General features: G+C 39.5%; 1 protein-coding gene across 2 annotated transcripts in view; it reads right to left on the reverse strand.

Annotated features, from left to right (window-relative positions):
• DISC1 (DISC1 scaffold protein) overlaps positions 1-21,639 on the reverse strand; it is a 352,717-nt gene that overhangs the window by 21,138 nt on the left and 309,940 nt on the right. The window contains exons 11-12 of one of the 2 annotated variants that reach the window (XM_072755975.1): positions 14,387-14,449; positions 11,115-11,249 (exon numbers count right to left, since the gene is read on the reverse strand). In XM_072755975.1, the coding sequence (XP_072612076.1) occupies positions 14,434-14,449 (16 nt within the window). In that variant the 3' untranslated portion in view covers positions 11,115-11,249; positions 14,387-14,433. Of the gene's footprint in view, positions 1-10,972; positions 11,250-14,386; positions 14,450-21,639 lie in introns of those variants that run through there. The other variant, XM_072755974.1, reaches the window with a different exon arrangement.

Below are 21,639 nucleotides of genomic sequence, written 5' to 3' on the forward strand. Positions count from 1 at the left end.
TCTGAATAAGAATAGAAGAGCCTTGACCTCTCATCTCTTTTATCACTTTGGCAGATTCCAAACTGAACATTCTCTGAACCATATCCAGCAGCTCTTCATGCACTGAGCTCCTCTTGGTTTGAAATCTGTAACATTTGCTTCCATTTTTATTATTAAATTAAACGTGGAAAAAAAAAAAAAACCTCACAAAAAAACAACATACCAAAAAAACAAAAACCCCACATGACCACATGACTGACACTTGATAATAAAAATAACACCCACTACAAAGTCACTGGTATTCCTAGCTGAAATGGAATTTTGTAGGATTTGCAATTCTGAACAGATAAAGTACAGGTTGTCTGGCATTTCAAAGTGGCTTTGAAAACTCTCCAGTAATTTGTCCCATCAGGCAGTCTCTTCAGCAACTCAGATTATGACTTTTCCTTTCTGTACCTCCATTCCCTCATTTAGCCCTAGGAGTATCTTTCCTATGGGCCAGAATGAAAGAAACTTCACTGGGTAAATGGCCCCTTGGCTGAGAGTTTCCCATTCTTTGCCTGGTTAATACCATCTCTCTCTTCAAAACCAAAACCCTGCAGATTCCACTTCTTCCAGGAATACTTCTGGATTCCTGAATCTCCTATACCACCTAGACCCTGTTAGGGCTTAAGCATGAGACTCCTTTATTGGGCACATACCGGCCTATCTCCCCCACCAGGAGGTGGCATAATGGCGTCCTGCCATTTCTGTAGCCCAGTGACTACTGCCCTTGTGGAAGCTATGCTGTTTCTCAGATTGCATTACTCATGGCATCATCTAGCTGAATTGAGAAGGGCCAGACAGGAGGGATCCAGGGCTGCCAGCCAGTCTTGTGTGTTCACCACAGCGCTTTCATACAAACGCATCTTTCATGGACCTGAGAAAAAGCCCTACATCTTCCCTACTATCTCTCCACATGGCTATGATTTGGGAGCACCAACTCAGCTAGACAGTATTTCAAATATAATTTCTCTAACTCACCTTATGATCAAAATCTGTAGACTTGAAAGTTTGGGCAAAAATTTTCAGCTGTGTTGAATCAGAGCTGTTGTCAAATATCTGTCCTACCCAACAAACTCGGGACACATGATTTAAAACAGAAAAGAGGATTTCCTTTGTTGGGCAGGATTTTCCCATTAAAATGACTTTCTACAACATTTGTTGACAAAAATTTATACTCAGATCCCAAAATGCATTCTGTGCCTAGACAGAACAGATGCCTAAACCTCAGAGTCTGGTGACAAACCTGAATCACACACTCCATGGCTAAGGTCTCCAAGGACTTTTTTACTTAGTGATAATTCCCATAAACAAGACTAAGTCCTTGCCTGTGACATTTGGAGAATATCAATATTTAATGTTTGAAAACTAGAGCCCATACCCAAAGGGTAGGGAATATATTACATCACAGTAATTGTTTCAAAATGAGAAAATATCTGGTAACAATATCCCCTAGGCTACACCTAGAGTGATCAGGAAATCATATTGATTATTTTTATTCTGGATAGAAAATGCATGTGGAACAGGAGGCCGTTTAGATTAAATTGTCAGTTAGCAGACAATGTTGCCAATTTTATTTATGAAGGGCTCGCACACCTAACAGAGCATACATTTCCAGAAATGTTATTCATCACTGGTGATCTGCCACAAATTTGAGCAGATGGACTACACCTTGGGTTGAGTCAGTAGATCGAGAAATTCAAATAGTTGATGTTTTTAATACTATCAAAAGGAGTTCCAAAGAGAGAGGCAGTGTGATGTCTGAAATGGAAAAAACCTCATAACTGAAGGAAGGATTACTGCTACAATTTAAAAATTACTCTGATACAATCAACAATGACTTTTGAGGTCTACACTTTAGGTGGGAAATACACTGTGCTGGATGCTGTACTTCAAAGTCTACTCTCACCACTGCTATTCAACATAGTACTGGAAGTCCTAGCCTCAGCAATCAGGCAACAAAAATAAAAGGCATTCAAATTGGCAAGAAGTCAAACTCTCCCTCTTTGCAGATGACATGATACTGTACATAGAAAACCCAAAAGACTCCACCCCAAGATTGCTAGAACTCATACAGCAATTTGGCAGTGTGGCAGGATACAAAATCAATGCCCAGAAATCAGTGGCATTTCTATACACTAACAATGAGACTGAAGAAAGAGAAATTAAGGAGTCAATCCCATTTACAATTGCACCCCAAAGCATAAGATACCTAGGAATAAACCTAACCAAAGAGGTAAAGGATCTATACCCTAAAAACTACAGAACACTTCTGAAAGAAATTGAGGAAGACACAAAGAGATGGAAAAATATTCCATGCTCATGGCTTGGAAGAATATTGTGAAAATGTCAATGCTACCCAGGGCAATTTACACATTTAATGCAATCCCTATCAAAACACCATGGACTTTCTCCAGAGAGTTGGAACAAATCATCTTAAAATTTGTGTGGAATCAGAGAAGACCCCAAATAGCCAGGGGAATATTAAAAAAGAAAACCATATCTGGGGGCATCACAATGCCAGATTTCAGGTTGTACTACAAAGCTGTGGTCATCAAGACAGTGTGGGACTGGCACAAAACAGACACATAGATCAATGGAACAGAATGGAGAACCCAGAAGTGGACCCTCAACATTATGGTCAACTAATATTCGACAAAGCAGGAAAGACTACCCACTGGGAAAAAAAAAAAACAGTCTCTTCAATAAATGGTGCTGGGAAAATTGGACATCCACATGCAGAAGAATGAAACTGGACCATTCTCTTACACCATACACAAAGATAAACTCAAAATGGATGAAAGATCTAAATGTGAGACAAGATTCCATCAAAATCCTAGAGGAGAACACAGGCAACACCCTTTTTGAACTTGGCCACAGCAACTTCTTGCAAGATACATCCATGAAGGCAAGAGAAACAAGAGCAAAAATGAACTATTGGGACTTCATCAAGATAAGAAGCTTTTGCACAGCAAAGGATACAGTCAACAAAACTAAAAGACAACCTACAGAATGGGAGAAGATATTTGCAAATGACGTATCAGATAAAGGGCTAGTTTCCAAAATCTATAAAGAACTTATTAAACTCAACACCAAAGAAACAAACAATCCAATCATGCAATGGGCAAATGACATGAACAGAAATCTCACAGAGGAAGACATAGACATGGCCAATAAGCACATGAGAAAATGTTACGCATCACTGGCCATCAGGGAAATACAATCAAAACCACAATGAGATCCCACCTCACACCAGTGAGAATGGGGAACATTAACAAGGCAGGAAACCACAAATGTTGGAGAGGATGTGGAAAAAAGGGAACCTCTTACACTGTTGGTGGGAATGTGAACTGGTGCAGCCACTCTGGAAAACTGTGTGGAGGTTCCTCAAAGAGTTAAAAATAGATCTGCCCTATGACCCAGCAATTGCACTGCTGGGGATTTACCCCAAAGATACAGATGCAATGAAACGCCGGGACACCTGCACCCCGATGTTTCTAGCAGCAATGTCCACAATAGCCAAACTGTGGAAGGAGCCTCGGTGTCCATCGACAGATGAATGGATAAAGAAGATGTGGTCTATGTATACAATGGAATATTACTCAGCCATTAGAAATGACAAATACCCACCATTTGCTTTGATGTGGATTGAACTGGAGGGTATTATGCTGAGTGAAATAAGTCAATCAGAGAAGGACAAACATTATATGGTCTAATTCATTTGAGGAATATAAAAAATAGTGAGAGGGAATAAAGGGGAAAGGAGAGAAAATGAGTGGGAAATATCAGAGAGGGAGACAGAACATGAGAGACTCCTAACTCTGGGAAAGGAACAAGGAGTGGTGGAAAGGGAGGTGGGCGGGGGTGGGGGGTGGGGGGTGACTGGGTGACGGGCACTGAGGGGGGCACTTGATGGGATGAGCACTGGGTGTTATGCTATATATTGGTAAATTGAACTCCAATTTAAAAAAAAGAATATATGAAAGAAATATTTTTTAAAAAGTCATCAACTGCTTTGTCCCTTTCTAAGGAACAGGATTAGGGTGGGGAGGGGAGGAAGCAGCTCCCTCTCTGGAGACCCTGCTCTTTGCTATAACTCAACCAGCTTACTTAGATCCCTATTTCCCTAGGCCATGTAATAAGGCATCCGCAGTAGTTGCCTATCCAAAAAAATATTTAATTCCTGAAGTTAAACTCACAGGCTACATAATAAAGAAAGGACAGGTGACAGAGCAGTCTTCCCTTATGGTTGGCAAGCCATCTGCATTTACGGATTACTTGAGCCTTGGCAGTATTTAAGTTTTTTCAAAAAAAATTTTTTTTAACCATGCACTGCATATATGCATACCTACAAAAAAAAAATGTGACTTGAGCCTCATGATGTTTGTTCCGCTGTTAAGTTTCATTCCCTTTCCTATAGCTTGAGGTAAACCAGATGTGATTACCGCCATCCATGAGCTTAGCTGATGCATTAAAGCATTTCCTTAGTTCGGTATTAAAATCACAGCCTTAAATATGTTCCTTTGGGCTGTTTTCCAAAATATTTACTTGGCAAATACATTCCCAGAATACTATATGGCTTTCTTTTTCTTTTCTTTTTATTGTCCACAAAGAGAGTATTTACCTATGACAAACTCCTGTCCATACCACAAATAAAATCTTGCACATCTATCTGAAATAGACTTTATAAGTATCTGTCTTTCCACATAAACACTCATTCTATAGGCATTAATGCCAAAGAGCAGAAAAACATGAATTAAGACACTGAAGGCATATCTTTACTTCTCCATATAATACAAGTATTCATCCAAATACCCAAGTTATATGGCTACACCCTGAGTAAGTGGTATTTCTTTTAAAAGCATCCAGATGTGAAGGGCAAAGAAAACATTTGAAATATTTAGATGTCTTTCAGTCAGAGTAAGCAATAAATTGTCTTCAAGTATCTGTGCACTAGTTCCAGAGAAGGTGCTGAGAAACAAGTTCTAAACAGAACCATTTAACAGAACAACAACAACAACAACAAAAAACTGATAAAAGAAAGAATTGGCTGATAATTTGCATAAGCTAATTGGCCTATGGCTTCCGGTTTACATGAAGGGTAATCTTTGAAAAGCTATATTTTATATTACAGGATAATCTAAGAGAACTTGGATTGTTTTCCTTTTGGCACACATCCAGTTGAACATCAAAGTTGAGTAAGGCCAAACTCTATTAGAAACTTCAAGGAAAAACCTAGGAGTAAATAATAGTCATACCATCAGCAAGTATTTAAATAATCTCTATTTTAACACAAGCATTGAGATATGGAGGACAGTGACATCAAATCCCAAAACCCTTTTGTATAAGGAAAATGAGAAGGGAACACGGTTGGGGGGATTCCACATAAGGAGAATGTGCTGGGCAAGATGTCTGTTGCTAAGAAATGCTGAACCACAAAGAGTAAAGATGAGCCAGGAGAAAAGAATCAAATGCTAACTTTCATCTGTGTTCATTTTAGATTAAAAAAAAATTCATTTCTAAATATTTTTTGTAAATTGTGCAACCACAAGACTACCAGAATTACTGTTTCTAAATGCCAGTCTTTGGTCCTGGTCCTGGTCCTGGATGGAACCCTTCACAAGGAGAGTATCTTCACGTTCTATGGGGACCCTGCCCCTGCTGTACAGGAGGTTCCTGACTTTGACCGCCCAGGCCCCCAACAGGGGAGAGCATCAGCTGCAGCCTAGGTATGACAAGGGGCAGAGGGTCAATTCATGTTCCAGGAACGTGAAACGCTGTATTAAAAAACAAAACAAAACAAAAACAAACAAACAAAAAACACACCTCTCGGCTACTGAACCACTGCGTAGTGGTCAGATAAGCCTCCTGTTAACAAACACCCTTAAGTTAGTCCTTGCCAGCGAGGCGGTGGCGATTCTCTATTGATCACTCGGTGTTCATCAGTGAGGGACAAGGAATCTCCAAGGTAAAGAGTGTCCGAGAGCCCAAGGCTGGTTTCCTCAGAAGCACTGACCTATGTTTAATTAGCGAAAGAAATGCCACAGTTAGGCCCTGGAGCAAAGAAGGTGATTCCACAATTTTCCAATGGGAGGGAAAGCGGCGCGATCAGGGGAGTCCACTTCCTTTCCTTGGGCAGGGGAGGGAGGCTGACAAGCTGACAACGTTAATTAACAGAGAAGCAGCAGGAGCCAGCTAACAGCTGATGGTGAAGCCCCCTCCAACCTACCCTGCAGCGCCCCTGGGGCTCCCTCTCTCCACCTGCGGGGGGCGGGGCCGGGAGGGCGGAGCCCCGGGGCGCCTGCGCACTTCCCCAGCCCTGGGGTGCTGTTTGTCGCTCCTCCTACACGTGCCGGTCCTGCCTGAAATTCTAATGGCATAACGTAAAGAAATACAATGGGAAGCAATGGAACGTTTGCATGAAAGAGACGTCCCGTCTCCACAGACGTCAAGTTGAGGACCTTGGGAAACTCAGTAATATTGAGGAGAGAGGAGAGAGGAGCCCCAGGGATTGGTTTTGCGGGTGCGCACTTCCCGCCCACTTTCGAGAAGCCCACTCTGGACAGGGCAGGTGAGGCGTCGTGGCTGAGGTTTACCCATGCACGATGGGCCGAGCGAAAAGGAGCTGGGTTTTGGGGAGACCCGTGTCCCAGAACAGGGCTGCACTGTCGGGGTCGTGGCTTACTGCGAGTTTCTTTCCTGGCACACGGCAGGACTATGCCTCTTATTCCCGTGCTGCACGAGACCGCGCGGAGCTCCGGCCCTTTTCCTGGCCTCTTGCAGCCTCTTTGGTGGCAGCTACTGGCGAGGAAAGGAAGCAGCTGGAGTTAGGAGAGAGTGATCCTGTCGGGGGAACTCCGCGGGAGGGGAGCCCACTTTGTAGTGAAAACAGAAAGCCCCCAGCAGGACAGGCTGCAGACAGGAAAGGGAGCATTACGCAGGTATTAAGGCCAGGACGGCGAGTACAAAAGAGCAACTTCGCAGCGGAGGAAGCCGGCTCCCTGATTTCCCCAGCTCCTGTCTGGCCCCCGTGCAATTTCTGCACCGTCTGTAAACCCGGGCCAACAGCAGCTGATTGTTCCCAGAGTCCGCGGAAAGGCTTGCGGCCGAGCAGCTAGCAGCCGGGAAACGGCACGGGAAGAGCGATCTTGCAAATCTGAGGACGTGCGAGCTACACCTGGCCGCGAGCCCTGCCGCCCACTTCCTCCGCCGCAGCACAGCCCCTAGCACAGGACGGCGCCTCGGGGGCGCAGCTGCAACGCGCGGGACGCGGCGCTGAGCGGCCTCGGGAGGGGGCCGTGGGCTCAGGGAGAGCCTTAATGGACCACAGCCCGCTCCTAGCAGGGGCGCACCTCGGGAAGGCGCGGAGCCGCGGGGCCGCTTACGCACACAGCCAAGGCTCCGAGAATGCGGCTCCCTGTGGACCTCCGTAAGAAGTCGGCAATTTTTCATGGGGGATTTGGGTTATAAAGAAACTGCCTGCCTTCGGGCCGTCATGCTTCAGTAGAGAAACCAGGGTGGGATGGCCAGACCCAGCAGACAGTTCCAAAGTAAAACCAACTCCCAGCTGCAAAACAAATAGACACTTTAGCCACGGGATGAACACGCAAGTCCCCAGACTTCAAGGACTCCCTGGAGGAGGGAGGAGGGAAAACTGAAACACCCTTCTAAATGAGATCCTTGATTATCGTTTCTCTGAGCCTTTGCTTGTCGAAAATACTCCATCTAAGTACAAACGAGATTCTTCCTTTATTAAATCTTTCTTGTCTGGGATTATCTCCCACTCATTCATTGCTCTCTTCTGCTGCTTGATAAGAAAGTCAGGCGTATTGTTTGGAAAGGTCTTAGAGATACCTGTGATTTGCCAAAAAGAGTGATAACAGACAGCCCCCTCAAAAAAAAATTTTTTTTAAAGCTCTGCTATGTATTTTCTTAAGCCTCTATTGACTTTTAGAAGCATTATTTTATTTAAAGCCTTAAAACCTCATGAAATACTTTTTACTGTCATCATTTAGGGGCTGTGGGAAGGGGGGCTGTTTAGCAGGTGAGTAAATGCAGCCTGCAGATGGCCTAACTAGGGTCAGAGCAGAGACTCTGAGCTTCAGGTTCCTTTGCCACACCATACATTCTGTCTTCTGATAGCCCTGAATAGTACCACTGATTCCAACATCGATACCCTCGCTCTTTTTTTTTTTTTAATATTTATTTATTTATTTATTCATGATAGTCACACAGAGAGAGAGAGAGAGAGCGAGGCAGAGACACAGGCAGAGGGAGAAGCAGGCTCCATGCACCAAGAGCCCGACGTGGGACTCGATCCCGGGTCTCCAGGATCGCGCCCTGGGCCAAAGGCAGGTGCCAAACCGCTGGGCCACCCAGGGATCCCCGATACCCTCGCTCTTAAATAGGTGGATGTTATTTTTTTAAACTGTAATCACCTTTGTGAAGTAATATACAATAAAATTAAAAAAATAAAATCTTTAAAAAAATAAAATTCACTCTGGTATAAAGTTATAGATCTATGTAGATAGTCATGTAACTACCACCTCAATCAAGACACGGAATATTTTTATCACACACACACACACACACACACACACACAAATTCCTTCATGTTGCTTTTCATGAACAATCTTCCCCTAACCCCAATTCTTGGCAACAACTGATCTGTTTTTTGTTCCCATAATTTTTTCCCTTTCCCTTTCCATGTTAAGCCTGATATCTTAACATTTCTGCTACTGACAAAGGGCGTCTACCCTTCTTTGTGAATATAAACCCAGAAAAGAAATGCAGGAACAGTAAGTGGGCTGAGGCCTGGCACAGGACAGGAACACAGCAGTGAAAGCTAGCAAAATCTTTAAAATACCCTCTGTCTCCCCTATCCTGAAGAAAGCAGCAAAAAAATTGTGGGAAATCCTCAGCATTTCAGTTGGTGGAGAGGAGGTGGGGGTTGGAGGCAGGGAGTGGGGGTTGGAGGTCCCAGAGCTCAGAGAAGCAGCCACTGTAGCTCTCCCATTCTCTGGGTTACAATATGGTCTTCCTCTTCACCAGAAACTTCAAGTATCATTCTGTGATAGGGTTCTACACTATTCATCCTTGACCCTACATTTCCTACTTTGTAGCTCTGTTTTCCTATAGTCAGATTGGCAGGTGCTTATAATCTTATGGAAGAATAATCATCCCCCAGAGAGCCTGGAGGGACACAAGGGCACAGCAAGGAAGGAAGGAAGGGAGGGACAGAAAGGGGGAAGGAAGGAGAGAAGCTCCTCCAACAGGTAGAATTTGCTGAATCAATCCTGACCTCCAGAGGGGTCCCATGCCCGAGCGGACCCCATCACACACCAGGCCTGACTCCTGCCTGTCCTGGTACTGAGCTCCAGGGAGCCTACTGTGGACAGCCAAGCCTTCCTTCAAAGCCTCTGACCCAGGGCCCACAGTATCTTCAGCCCAAGGCTGTGACCCCCCCCTTGCTTGGGTGGCACTTCCCTCCACATTAGAATCTTCTTTCCCGTGGGCCAACTGTAACAGGTGGCAAATTTTCAATTACTCCACCAACAGAGCTGGTGGCCACCTGCAGTGTCTTGGCTAACAAAGAAGTTGAGATCATCTATAGCTCGATTTAGAGCCTAATTTATGAGGCCAGCAGGATTTCAGAGAGTGACAACAGCCTTTTTTCTCATAAGGTTATTCAATTCAAATATAGGATCAAGTATCAATTCTCCAAGCAGTCCAGAAGGCAGTGACTATAGCCCACGTTGTCAGTGAGTGTCTGCTCTGTGAAGACCGAGGTCCTACAGACACAACAGGCAGGCCTGCTTGGGTGGACGACTTTCTGGCAAAGGCCTAGGGAGGGGACAGATCTTTTTTTTTTTTTTAAGATTTTATTTATTTATTCATGAGAGAGAGGCAGAGACACAGGCAGAGGGAGAAACAGGCTCCATGCAGGGAGCCTGATGCAGAACTCGATCTCGGGACCCCAGGATCACACCCTGGGCTGTAGACAGGCGCTAAACTGCTGAGCCACCCAGGGATCGGGAGGGGCACATCTAATATCAAATGTGAGCCATGAACATGAAGTAACATGTTTCACCAGGCTTTTATTTCCTTTTAATTCAGAACACCTGAGTACCTGGCCAGAAAAAGAGCTCCAAAGCCTCCTGATGTGGTACTAAAATTGGAAGAAGAAAAAAAAGTTGCTTAGAGAACTTTCATTGAAAGGTGTCTTGTTAGGGTTGGAAGGGAAAGTGAGTGAAAGAGAAGGGGAGGTGGGGAGGGAAGTAAAGGGTGGTGGGGGGAGTGGAGTTCTTCTCTGTTAATCTAGGTCAGCCTTGGAGTAAAATGTTAAATAAATCCACATTTTCATTATATATGTGATATATATATATCTCATAAGTCAAGTACCAGGTTTTTCTTAAAAAATGAAAACAGCATATTACAAATATCCATTATGACCTTGTCTAGGCCAAAACAAAGGTATGTGTATATATATATATATATATATATATATATATATATATACACACACACACATATTTGAATGTTTGATTCTAATAAATAATAATAGATATTCTAATAAATAATGATATATAGATTCAAAATACATTATTAAATATCACGTCATATATAATAGTATATAAATTATGATATATGGCATATATGGTATATGTGATATATATATTAATTATATACCAGATTTATATTCTAACTCTATCCATTAAATTACAACACAGAACTAAATATGTCAAAAGTGATTCTTTTTGCTCTTCTATATTTTAAACTTTCACAAAAATTCTACATTATTTTGCATTCATATTCCAGGGTTATTAACACTGTTAAAAGTTTGTATGGTTCAGTGAGTCGCCCTCCCAATATTTACTGTTTCCACTTGGAGTGTGGCCTCAAAGTACCCCTCTGAGTAGGGCCCCTGCTGAGGCTACACAGATGGACAGACCTCTTTCTGTTCGCTGCCAGCAAAGTACAGAGCTGGGCTCAGCTGAACCTTCCAATCTTCAAAGGCTTGCAAAGGGGTCTTCTTCTCAACTTCAGAGTGGAGCCTGGGGGAGATGGCAGGAGTGGTTGTACAGGCAGCTCCCCCTAAGTCATCTGTCTGCCTCTCATCTTCTGCAGATAGTATGCCCCTGGCCTCCTGGAGCTGTAGGCCCTGGATAAGCAACTGACAAGCTTCCAAGTCAGCTTCCCACACTTTTCCAAGCAGTGGACACTTGCAGCTAAAACAGAGGGGAAACAAAGGCATGAAGATTTATTCAGTGATCTATCATCCTACCAAGTCAATAGCTTAATCTGGCTAGAAGTTAGCTAGTCATCTTACAATTAACAATTTAATTTCATATAGTGGTGGATTGTTTCAACTAGAAGGTATAGAGGGGCCAAATCTGGATATCATCAAGTTAACAGTGAAATAACTATTGGTCCTTCTTAGCTACTTGATCTGCAAAGACATCCAAGATCTGGTGTGTTTTTCCAGACTCAGTGTTCCAATATAATACAGCCCCTTCTCATATCTGTGCTCCAGCCCGGCTGGCTTCCCTTGAGTCTCCAGACTTGTCCAGCTCTCCCAGCTAAATACTTTTTCATGTGCTATTTCATATGCCTAGACTGTCCCTCCCCCGCCATATTCACCTACCAATACCAATTCACCCAAGTAATGTCAATGAGTGAAGCAGTGCATGGGTAATACAAACCATAGCAAAAGATATGCAGTTTCAGTGGCAGAAAGCAAGAGAGCAGAACAGACTCTGGCTAGTAGGAAGAACATATCCATCTACAGGGAGACCTTCATCAGCTCAGGTCAACTAAAGGAGTATAGACTCAATGTTCAAAATTTTTTTATTTTTTTATGAAAAGGCAAAAATGTGGAATTTTATAGGAAAATATACATTTTTTTACCCATACATTCAGCTTCAGGCTGGATATTTTCTAGACATCTTTCTTCCTTTTAATAACCCTTCCTTCTACTATGTCTAATCTACCATTCAACTTATCTATTGTGTTCTCAATTTTAGTTACTTTACTTTTCATATTCAATTTTCAGTTCAATAATTTACTATTCAGTTCAATAATTTTTATTTACTTTTCTTTTCAGTTCAATAATTTTTATTTAATTTTCTTTTCTACATTTTAGTTCACTGCTGAAATTATCTATCATGCTCTCTAGCTACTTAAAAATATTAATTGTCATTAGTTTAAAGCTGTGTTTATAAATGATGAATTCAGAAGGAAAGAGATTGAGACAGAAACAACATTATTGAGATATTAGCTAAGGACATTAAAATCTTGACAAGGGACATCAAACTACACATTCAGAAAACATTACAATCTTAGAACAGGAAGAATCTAAGAAAAAGAAGAAATACACCTGGGCTTATCATAGTGAAACTGCTGAACACCAAAGATGAAACAAAATTCGTTAAAGCAGCCAGATTTTTAAAAAAGCATTAACTTCAAAGGAACAATAATATGAGTGACAGAAATGGTAGAAGCCAAGAGATAATAAAACAACATCTTTAAAATGCTGTAAGAAAATAAGTGTCAATCTATAAATTATACAATCATTTTCAATTTCCTTCAAAAGTAAAATAAAGATATTTTCAGAGAAATAAGAACTGAAAGAATTCCTTGGCAACACATTCAGAAAAAGGAAAATTATCCCAGCTGAAAGCAAGGACATCCATAAAGAAATGAAAAACAATGAGAAGCATAAACATGTGATTAAATCTAAGTACATTTGGATGTAAAAAACAGCAATAATTTCTTTTGTAGTCTAAAATATATGTCAAATTAAAATACATGACAACCAGTGCAAAAAGAAGGAGGGTCCTTGTGTTGTCCAGAAAGCAAAAGAGTGCTCATTTATATCAGACTTTAAAAAGTCGAAGATTTATATGCAATGTTCTATAGTAATTGTAAAATAGGTTAAAAGAATGTATAACTGACAAGCTCATACTATAGAGCATTTTAAAAATTAAATATACTTAATTGTTTAAGTATTGATTTAATAAAAGCAATAAAAGACAGGAATGAACATGATACAGATGGGGACAATGGTAAAAGTAGAAACACTTATATGCAAATATATCAAGATTTACATTAAATATAAATAAATATATTTAAAAGGCAAAGATTTTAGACTAGAATAAAAAATCAAAATCTAATTATATGTTGCTTACAAAAGGCATATATTAAATATAAGGATACAAACAGATCACAAGTAAAAGGGTAAGAATGATACATTATCATTAAAGACATCATTAAATACAGTGATTGTCCTTTGTGGGAAAAGGACAGTCTTTTCAACATACTGTACTTATTTCAACTGAATATCACTATAGGAAAAAAATCAAATCATGATTACTGGCTCACATTACACAAACATCAATTTCAGGTCGGCTGAAGATCAAAATGTGAAAGTTTATAACACTAAAACTTCTAGAGGATAATGTAGGGTAATATCTTTATGACTTCATAGTAAACAAAGATCTTTGAAATATGAAAAGGACAAGCTGTAAAGAAAAACAAATGGTAAGTTTGACTTCAGTTATATCATGACATATATTCACCAAAAAAACACCATTGAGAGAATGAAATTATAAGCCACAGAGTGGGAGAAATTATTTGTAATGTGCATAACCAACAAAGGAATGATTTGAAAATATATGATGACTCCTACAAGTCAATAAGAAAGAGACGGACAATGCACTTTTTAAAAAGGGCAAAGATCTGAACAGGCACTTCACAAAAGAGGGCATCTAACTGGCCAATACGTAACTTATGAAAAGGATGCTCAACACCATTAATCATCAGGAAAATGCATATTAAACCACAATGCAATGTACTACACATCAACAAGATGGCTAAAATCTGAAAGTCTGACAATAACAAGTGTCAGAAAAGATACAGAGCTATTAGTATTCTCATACACTGATGGTGAGTCTAAACATGAATACAATGTCTTTGAAATCTCTTTGATGGATGTACTAATACCCAGCACATGTCAATCATTAAGACCTACCAATGTGACTCCTAGGTATACACTCAAGGAAATGCATATACTGTCAGTTCTCATATTCATAGTAGCTATATTCTATAAAGTCACCATGAGCACCAAACTAGCCAATACTGAACGGTGCTCCCCAGGGAAACCTAGGGTTAAGTTCCTTCCAGCCTCTGGCCACAACGGTTTCATCAACCAATCAATGTATAACTTTGTTATGTACGTCTCTGTTTGAAGACACCTTATTTAGAGTATATTGTTGATTCACTAATGCTGAACTCATGTCCAACTGCGCTATAACTCCTGCCTGAACATACATTATTTTCTCCACACAGCACATCACAGTCTTCTTACCTGTAGGAGAACTAGACAGCTCCTCCTCGCTAAGCTTCAGCCTCATTTTAAATAGTGAAATCACTAAAAAAAGTACAAAAATTTTAAAAACATGACACTAAGTAGACCATGAAAATGACACTTGTTTGTAATATGAGAACTGGAACAAGGCAGAGCATTGCCTTGCTTGACATCAGCTGAGAACATGTACATCAGATGACTCAAATTTTTCACTACTCTGCATGTGTATGAATGACAGTGAAAGCTCTGTGGGTATTGATTTCAAGGTTACAAATAAACTTTACTAAGTAGGCAAATTCACAGAATCCACGAATAATGGAGATCAATTGTATAATATAATATTATTTGTAACAGCCAAAACCGGGGAGGGAAAACAAACATCTGTGGATAATTGTGTATATTCATTTTTTGGAATATCATACTGCAAAGACGAAGGTGAATAAATTATTACTATCTGCAACAGTATGGTAATCTCATAAACATAAGGCTAGGCAAAACCAAAAGATAAAGAGGAGGCACTATGGTTCCATTTATTTTCTATTTGAAAATATGCAAAACTAATCCATGGTCTTAGAAATCAGGACAATGGCTACCTTGGGGAGAAAGGGGATGATGACAGGAAGAAGTACAAAGAGGGCTGCTAGCATACTGGAAGTGGTTTATTTCTCAATGGGATGGTGATTTATATGAGAGTGTTCATTTTGTGAAAATTCATCAGGCATACATTCATGAGGTGTGTGCTTCCCGGTTGGTGTTATGTGTCAATCTAATATAAAAAAAAAAAAGAGAAAGGGATCCCTGGGTGGTTCAGCGGTTAAGCGTCTGCCTTCTGCCCAGGGCATGATCCTGGAATCCAGGGATGGAGTCCCACGTCGGGCTCCCTGCATGGAGCCTGCTTCTCCCTCTGCCTGTGTCTCTGCCTCTCTCTCTCTCTCTCTCTCTCTCTCTTTCTCTCTCTCATGAATAAATAAATAAAATCTCTAAAAAAATAAAAAATAAAAAGAGAGAAAGAGAGAAGAAAGATTTTCTGAGCCATGTCCTGTAACAAGAGAGCTGGAGTGGAATCTCATACACACTAGTAGTGATTGTCCTTAGTTACACATGCTAGACTCATTTTCCAGCTTCCTATTTGTAACCAATCAGACAGGCATAAAGTGGCATTTTGTTCAAGGTTGCATCTCTCCACTAGGATCGGTTCATAGCCACTCAGGTTTTCTCCTGTGAATTGTCCTTTCATATCCCTTTGTCTGTTTATTCCTTTCTTAAGTTCCACTTGCTTTTTCTAAGGCTTTTATTGAAGGAGATATTTTACTACCACTTCAATATCTTTATTTTTCTAGTCTACTTAAAAATTTTATTACTTCTTGGGTCCAATTTAACCCATTATCTCCTTTATAGAAATCAACTCATTTTCTAATGGATTTTGTATTATAATGTGTGTTCATAATTATAAAAATTATCTTTTTAGGCAACTTGTGTTTGTGTGTAAAGACAATGCTCCTTTTCATTGTGTTTTGTGTAGTTACTTTTCTGATTTATCTTGTTCAGTCTTATCAGAGGTTTGCTATCTTCTTAATCTTTTCTAAAAAAAAAAACTACCTTTTGCTTTGTTAATCTTCAATATTGATTTTTGTTCTCTATTTCCTTGAATTCTGATCTTATCTTTCTATTTCCTTTTTCTCATTTCTTTGGATCTATTATCTTTTTATTAGCTTCCTTTTTCAAGCTTAAATTGTTTGTTTCCTTTTATTTTTTATTTTCCTCTCTTGCCATTTTAATTTTCTAATAAATGAAAGCTCTAAATTTTTGTCCAAGTCAGACTTTAACCATGTTTAAGTTTTAAAGTCATTAAATATTTTAAATATGCAGAGAAATACAGGAAATAATTTAACAAACATTTCTATACCTACTGTCAAACTTATTGATTTTTAACATTTCCTGTGATTGCACAAGATTTAATTCCAGAATTTATAACATCATTGTCACACAAATTTTACATTTAGTGCTTTCATTGTCTTTCCTCATTTTAAATTCATTTAAATCTCCAGCTTCCTTTCTGTTAGGTTGCTATCTAATTGTATTGCATAATGATCAAGAATAAACTTTATTTTTTATTTTTTTTAAGAATAAACTATAAAATTAGTTAAGGTTCCTACTATTATCATCTACTACTTGATGGTTCTTTGTAATTGTCCCACATGCATCCAAAAGAAATGAGTGTTCTACTCATTGCATCTACAGTTAAGGCATTTTATATTATTAAAGATTTTTATACATTTGCCTTTTTTTTTTTTTTTTGCCTGTTTCATCTATCAGTTTCTGAGAGGAGTGTTTTAAATTTCCAACTATAATTTTTGATTCATTTATTTCTTCCCACAGTTCTACTGATTGGTTTATGCATTTTGGATTATGGTATTGGATATATATGGTATTGGATATATATGGTATTGGAGATATATATATATGTATATATATATATTTCAATCATTAAAGTTTCTACTGCTTCTTTTCAGTTTATGATGACCTTCTATGTTAGTATAATATTTTAGCCCCAGAATCTATTTTGTGTGATATTATAACAGTGACTTTTAGTTCAACTTTTCCAGGCTTAGATATTTACCATCCTTTATTATATATATTTTGCCCCAAAAAATGAATCCATGGATAGATCCATTCTAAGTTAATTTTTAAATAGTGTGAGATTTAGGTTGAAGTTCCTTTTTTGCCCTGTGGATATGGAATTTGGGGTTGATTGTTTTTTTTCATCATTTGAAAAATGTACCATTTCTTTTGGGCTCTCATGGTTTCAGGTGAAAAATCCACCATTATTCAAATTAATGTGCCCCTATAGGTAATATATCATTTCTGTCTGGCTGCTTCAAGGTTATTTCTTGGTCTTCTAAGTTTTCAGAAATTTAATTCTGATGTGTTTTGGTATGGATTTTTTTGGGTTTATTTTAGGGGGGGAAGCATTCTTAGCTCTTGAATCTGTAGGTTTGTGTCTTAATTTTGGAAGTATTTAGTCATTATTTCTTCAAATAATGAATTATTTCTCCCCTTTTCTCTTTCTTGGATCCTATGATATGTATCAGATTTTTTGTTATTGAGCCTCAGGTCTCTTAGGCTCTGTTAACTTTTTCTCAGTCCACTTTCTTTTGTTCAAATTGGGTTAATTCAGTTTTTCTCTTCTCAAGTTCATTGATTCTAACCTCTGTCATCTTCACTGTATTATTAAGTTTTTCCACTGAAGTGTTTGTTTCTGTTTTTGTATTTCCAGTTCTATAATTTCCACTTGATTCTTTTTTTATAACTTTTCTATCTTTGCTGACATTTTCTCTTTTTTTTGCCTTTATTTCAAGAGAATTTGTAATTGCTTATGGAAACACTTTTAAAATTTATATACTTATTTAAGAAAAAGAGAGCACATGTATGTGAGCAGTGGGGGTGGTGGATGGCTGGCCACAGGGAGAGGGAGAGAGAGAATCCTCAAGCAGACTCCCTACTGAGCACAGAGCCCCAACATGGGGCTCAATCTCTGAGATCATGACCTGAGCTGAAATCAAGAGTCAGATGTTCAACTGAATGAGTCCCCCAGGTACCCCATCTATGGAAACATTTTTTATGATGGCTGCTTTAAAATCCTCAGCATGTGATTCTAACATCTAACTCATCTCCATGTTCAGGTCAGCTACTGTTTATTCTCATTCAAGCTATGATTTCCTTTGTTTTTATATTTTGAGGGATTGTCAATTGTATTCTGAAAATTCTGGCCATTATGTTAGGAGATTCTGAGTCCTGTTTAAATGCCTTCTAAAATAAGTGCCTTCTATTTTAGAACGCAATAATCCAGTTAGGTTTATCACACAGTCCTATTCTCCTTTTAAGGGCTATGGTTAGAATTACATTTGTGTTTTTTTTTTTATGTAGGCTCCACACCCAGGGTAGAGCCCAATACAGGGCTCAAACCCATGACCCTAAGATCAAGACCTGAGCTGAGATTAAGAGTCAGATGTTTAGCCAACTGAGTCACCCAGGTACCCCTCCAATTACATTTTAATTTTAAGATCCTTTGCAGCAAATGTATGGTTTTCTTGGGGGGGGGGGGGTGTTTGGTTTGGTTTGGTTTGGTTTGGTTTGGTTTGGTTTGGTTTGTCTGCTTGAGATATCTGTTCCAACAAGAGCTTTCACTGGTCCCAGCTGAACTGCACAAGGAGCAAAGGAGCTTCCCCAGGCCAGGCCACTGAGTGTCTCTGAGAAGAAAAGGGAGTCTTGGGCCAGCAGAAAGGGAGAACACTCCTCTGGGTGCTTATTGTTGGCAGGTTATGCTGTGTTGTTGATGCATTCTCACCTGTATTGTCTGAGGGACTCCCATTAGATCCAGGGGCAGAATGAGTGTACCTAGCCTACACCTTAACCTACTTTCACCTTCCTCTCATTCTGCCACCATCCTACTCCACAGTGATATATTTGTATATATTTTGAGGCTATATTTTAGTTCTAGGTTTTTACTAAAGCATGGTTTTTTTCATAAGTTTTTTATTTCATCAACAATAAAATTACTAAGTTTTTTTAATGCCTTCTTTCACATATCTCATACTGCCCTGCTGGACTTATTTTTCATCTTGTTAAAACACTTCATCTAAGAATGTTTCAAATAATATCAGGTATGGCAAACCTTTTAAAGACTCCTAGATCTGAGAACATCTTTATTTCACACTTAAACACTAAGTAAAATATAGCTTAATATTCTCGATTCAACACTCTGAAAATATTACTCCATAGCATTTTTGCAGATTATGTTGCTCTTGAAAAGTGTGATATCAGTCTAATTCTTATTTTAAAAAGATTTTATTTATTCATTTGAGAGGCGGGTAGAGAGCACAAATGGAGGAGGGGCAGAGGGCGAGGGAGAAGTAGACTCCCTGCTGAGCAGGGAGTCCCAATGTGGTGCTCCAACCCAGGACCCTGAGATCATGACCTGAGCTGAAAGCAGATGTTCAACCAATTGAGCCACTCAGGAGCCCCACAATTCCTCCTTGTCCTTGTTACATATAAATTTTAACTGCAACCTATCCATGTTCCACTTCTCACCCTTTTCCATCCTATCTGTCTGTTTTGTACTCTGTAAAGCCCAGCTGCCTAAAGCTTCATGTCTTTTTCTTCTCTGGCTTTCAGTCATTGGTCTCTCAAATATTTCTTCCTTCTCCTCTACTGTTTTCTTCCTTTCTAGGATTCTTTTCACATAAATGTTGATCAAATACCTCTATTCTGTATATTGCTTAATTTATATTTTATATTTTCCTTCTTTCTATTCCTGATACCCTCCAAATACCTTCCAATAACTGCTGGCTCACTAATTGGTTCTTCAGCTGAATTCATTAGGCTGCTCAACTCATTTGCTGAGACTTTTTAAGTTTTTATATTTTGCTTTGTCTGAGTTGTCATTTGGATTTCTTTGTGACTTCTTGTTTTACCTCCTGTCTCCAATATCCTTCCTTATCTTTGGGAAAATACTTAATATGTTTATTGAATGTTGTAGTGTCCAATTATGCTTCATCAGGTACAAGTCCTTCTGTTGTTCTTTTTTTATTTTAAGATTTTATTTATTTATTCATGAGAGAGAGAGGCAGAGACACAGGCAGAGGGAGAAGCAGGCTCCATGCAGGGAGCCTGACATGGGACTTGATCCTGGGTCTCCAGGATCACACCCCTGGCTGAAGTCGGCGCCAAACTGCTAAGCCACCAGGGCTGCCCGTTTCTGTTGTTCTTTTAGAGCAGTTACATCCTTAAGAAGTCTTATTTATTTCATTAGGCATATTAACTACATTGGTTGGTGATAAGTCTTTGGGAAAGCCCTGATTTGTGCCCATCCTAATAGGGTAGGTGGTGGGTGAGTGGGGTATCATCTCAGGGGAAAGGGCCTCTGGTAAAACAATCTGTACTTGCAGAAATACATAGACTCCCTGAATTATAATTATCCGCCCCTTAGGGACCAGGGAGGACCAGGGGAGTGTTCAAAATCAAAGCTATTTTTTGATGCCCTCCCATGGTAGTGCTTCTCTGATGCTGGTGTTCTTGTTCTTTCTCCCTGCCTCAGCAGTTGACAGGTGCTTGTCTGTTTCCAGAAGTGATGGGGGTAGGCACTGGCCTTCCCAGGCAATGTGTTTAGAAGAAAAGGGCATACCTAAAAACCTCTCCTCCACTTTATCATCTGTTTCTTCCCCACATGGGGACCAAATCACCTTCAGCTGCCTGAAGTGTTCTCAGTAATTTTTTATTGTTATCTTGACAGATCCATCAGCATCTTTCTGGCTTCCAGTGGTGAGGCCAGGCTGGATTCAATGAAAAGATCCAGTAGGCCAGCTCCCATAACTAAGGAAAAAAGTTGGCCGCTTCCATCAACAATTTTCTACATTATAGCAATTTGCATAGTGTTAGTTCATGTCCATTTGCTATTTGAAAAAGTATATTTTGTGTAGCTTTTGAGTGAAAGTGGGCTGTCCTAAAATGTCTCCTGGAATGCACACATCAAAGTCTCAAAATCTACAAGCCAATTTTAGAGAATGCTGAATGGTAAGTAAATCATGTAGATGTAAAATTGTCGTGCTTTATTATGGCTCATGTAATAATTTCATCAAGCTTTAGATTTTCAAAATATCTTTTCTATTGAATTCATTTGTGCTAAAGAGAGTAATGGTTGATTTCAGTCTTGAGATGCTTTGCTATTCCTGCTCGGGAGAGTAATTAGGTCATTAATAATAATCCCTTAAATGAATGAGTCACAGCTACTTGAGCTATGTGAGATCTTTGGTGAGGTTTTACAACCAGTAATGAGACAATTTAAAGATACAATTTCAGTGTTTGGGGGAAATTTCTTGAATGGAGAATTGAGATTCATCATTTCTGTTGCTCCTGCCAGTTAGAAGTAAAATGAGGTCTAAAAGATCATCTGAGTGTGGCTTGAATCCTTACGGAACTAAGGCATGTGTATATAATTTATGGAGAATGATGGTAAGAGGGCAGACAGGAAGTTTGTAGGGAAAAGTTTCTACCCATTTTTAGAATGGAAATACTGAATCTAACATAGACACCAATAGTTTCAGCTCTTGGCACCAAACTTTCTTGACTTATGAATATTTTCACTTAAGGAGTATTAGCATTTTACCTAATTCTTTGGAAACTTTAAAGATAACCAGGTCTTTTTATAGAACTACAATGGAATAAAATAGCAAACAAATATGTGAATGCCTAAT

The sequence above is a fragment of the Vulpes vulpes genome, chromosome 4 (genome assembly GCF_048418805.1).
Source record: "Vulpes vulpes isolate BD-2025 chromosome 4, VulVul3, whole genome shotgun sequence".
Classification (NCBI taxonomy): Eukaryota; Metazoa; Chordata; class Mammalia; order Carnivora; family Canidae; genus Vulpes; species Vulpes vulpes.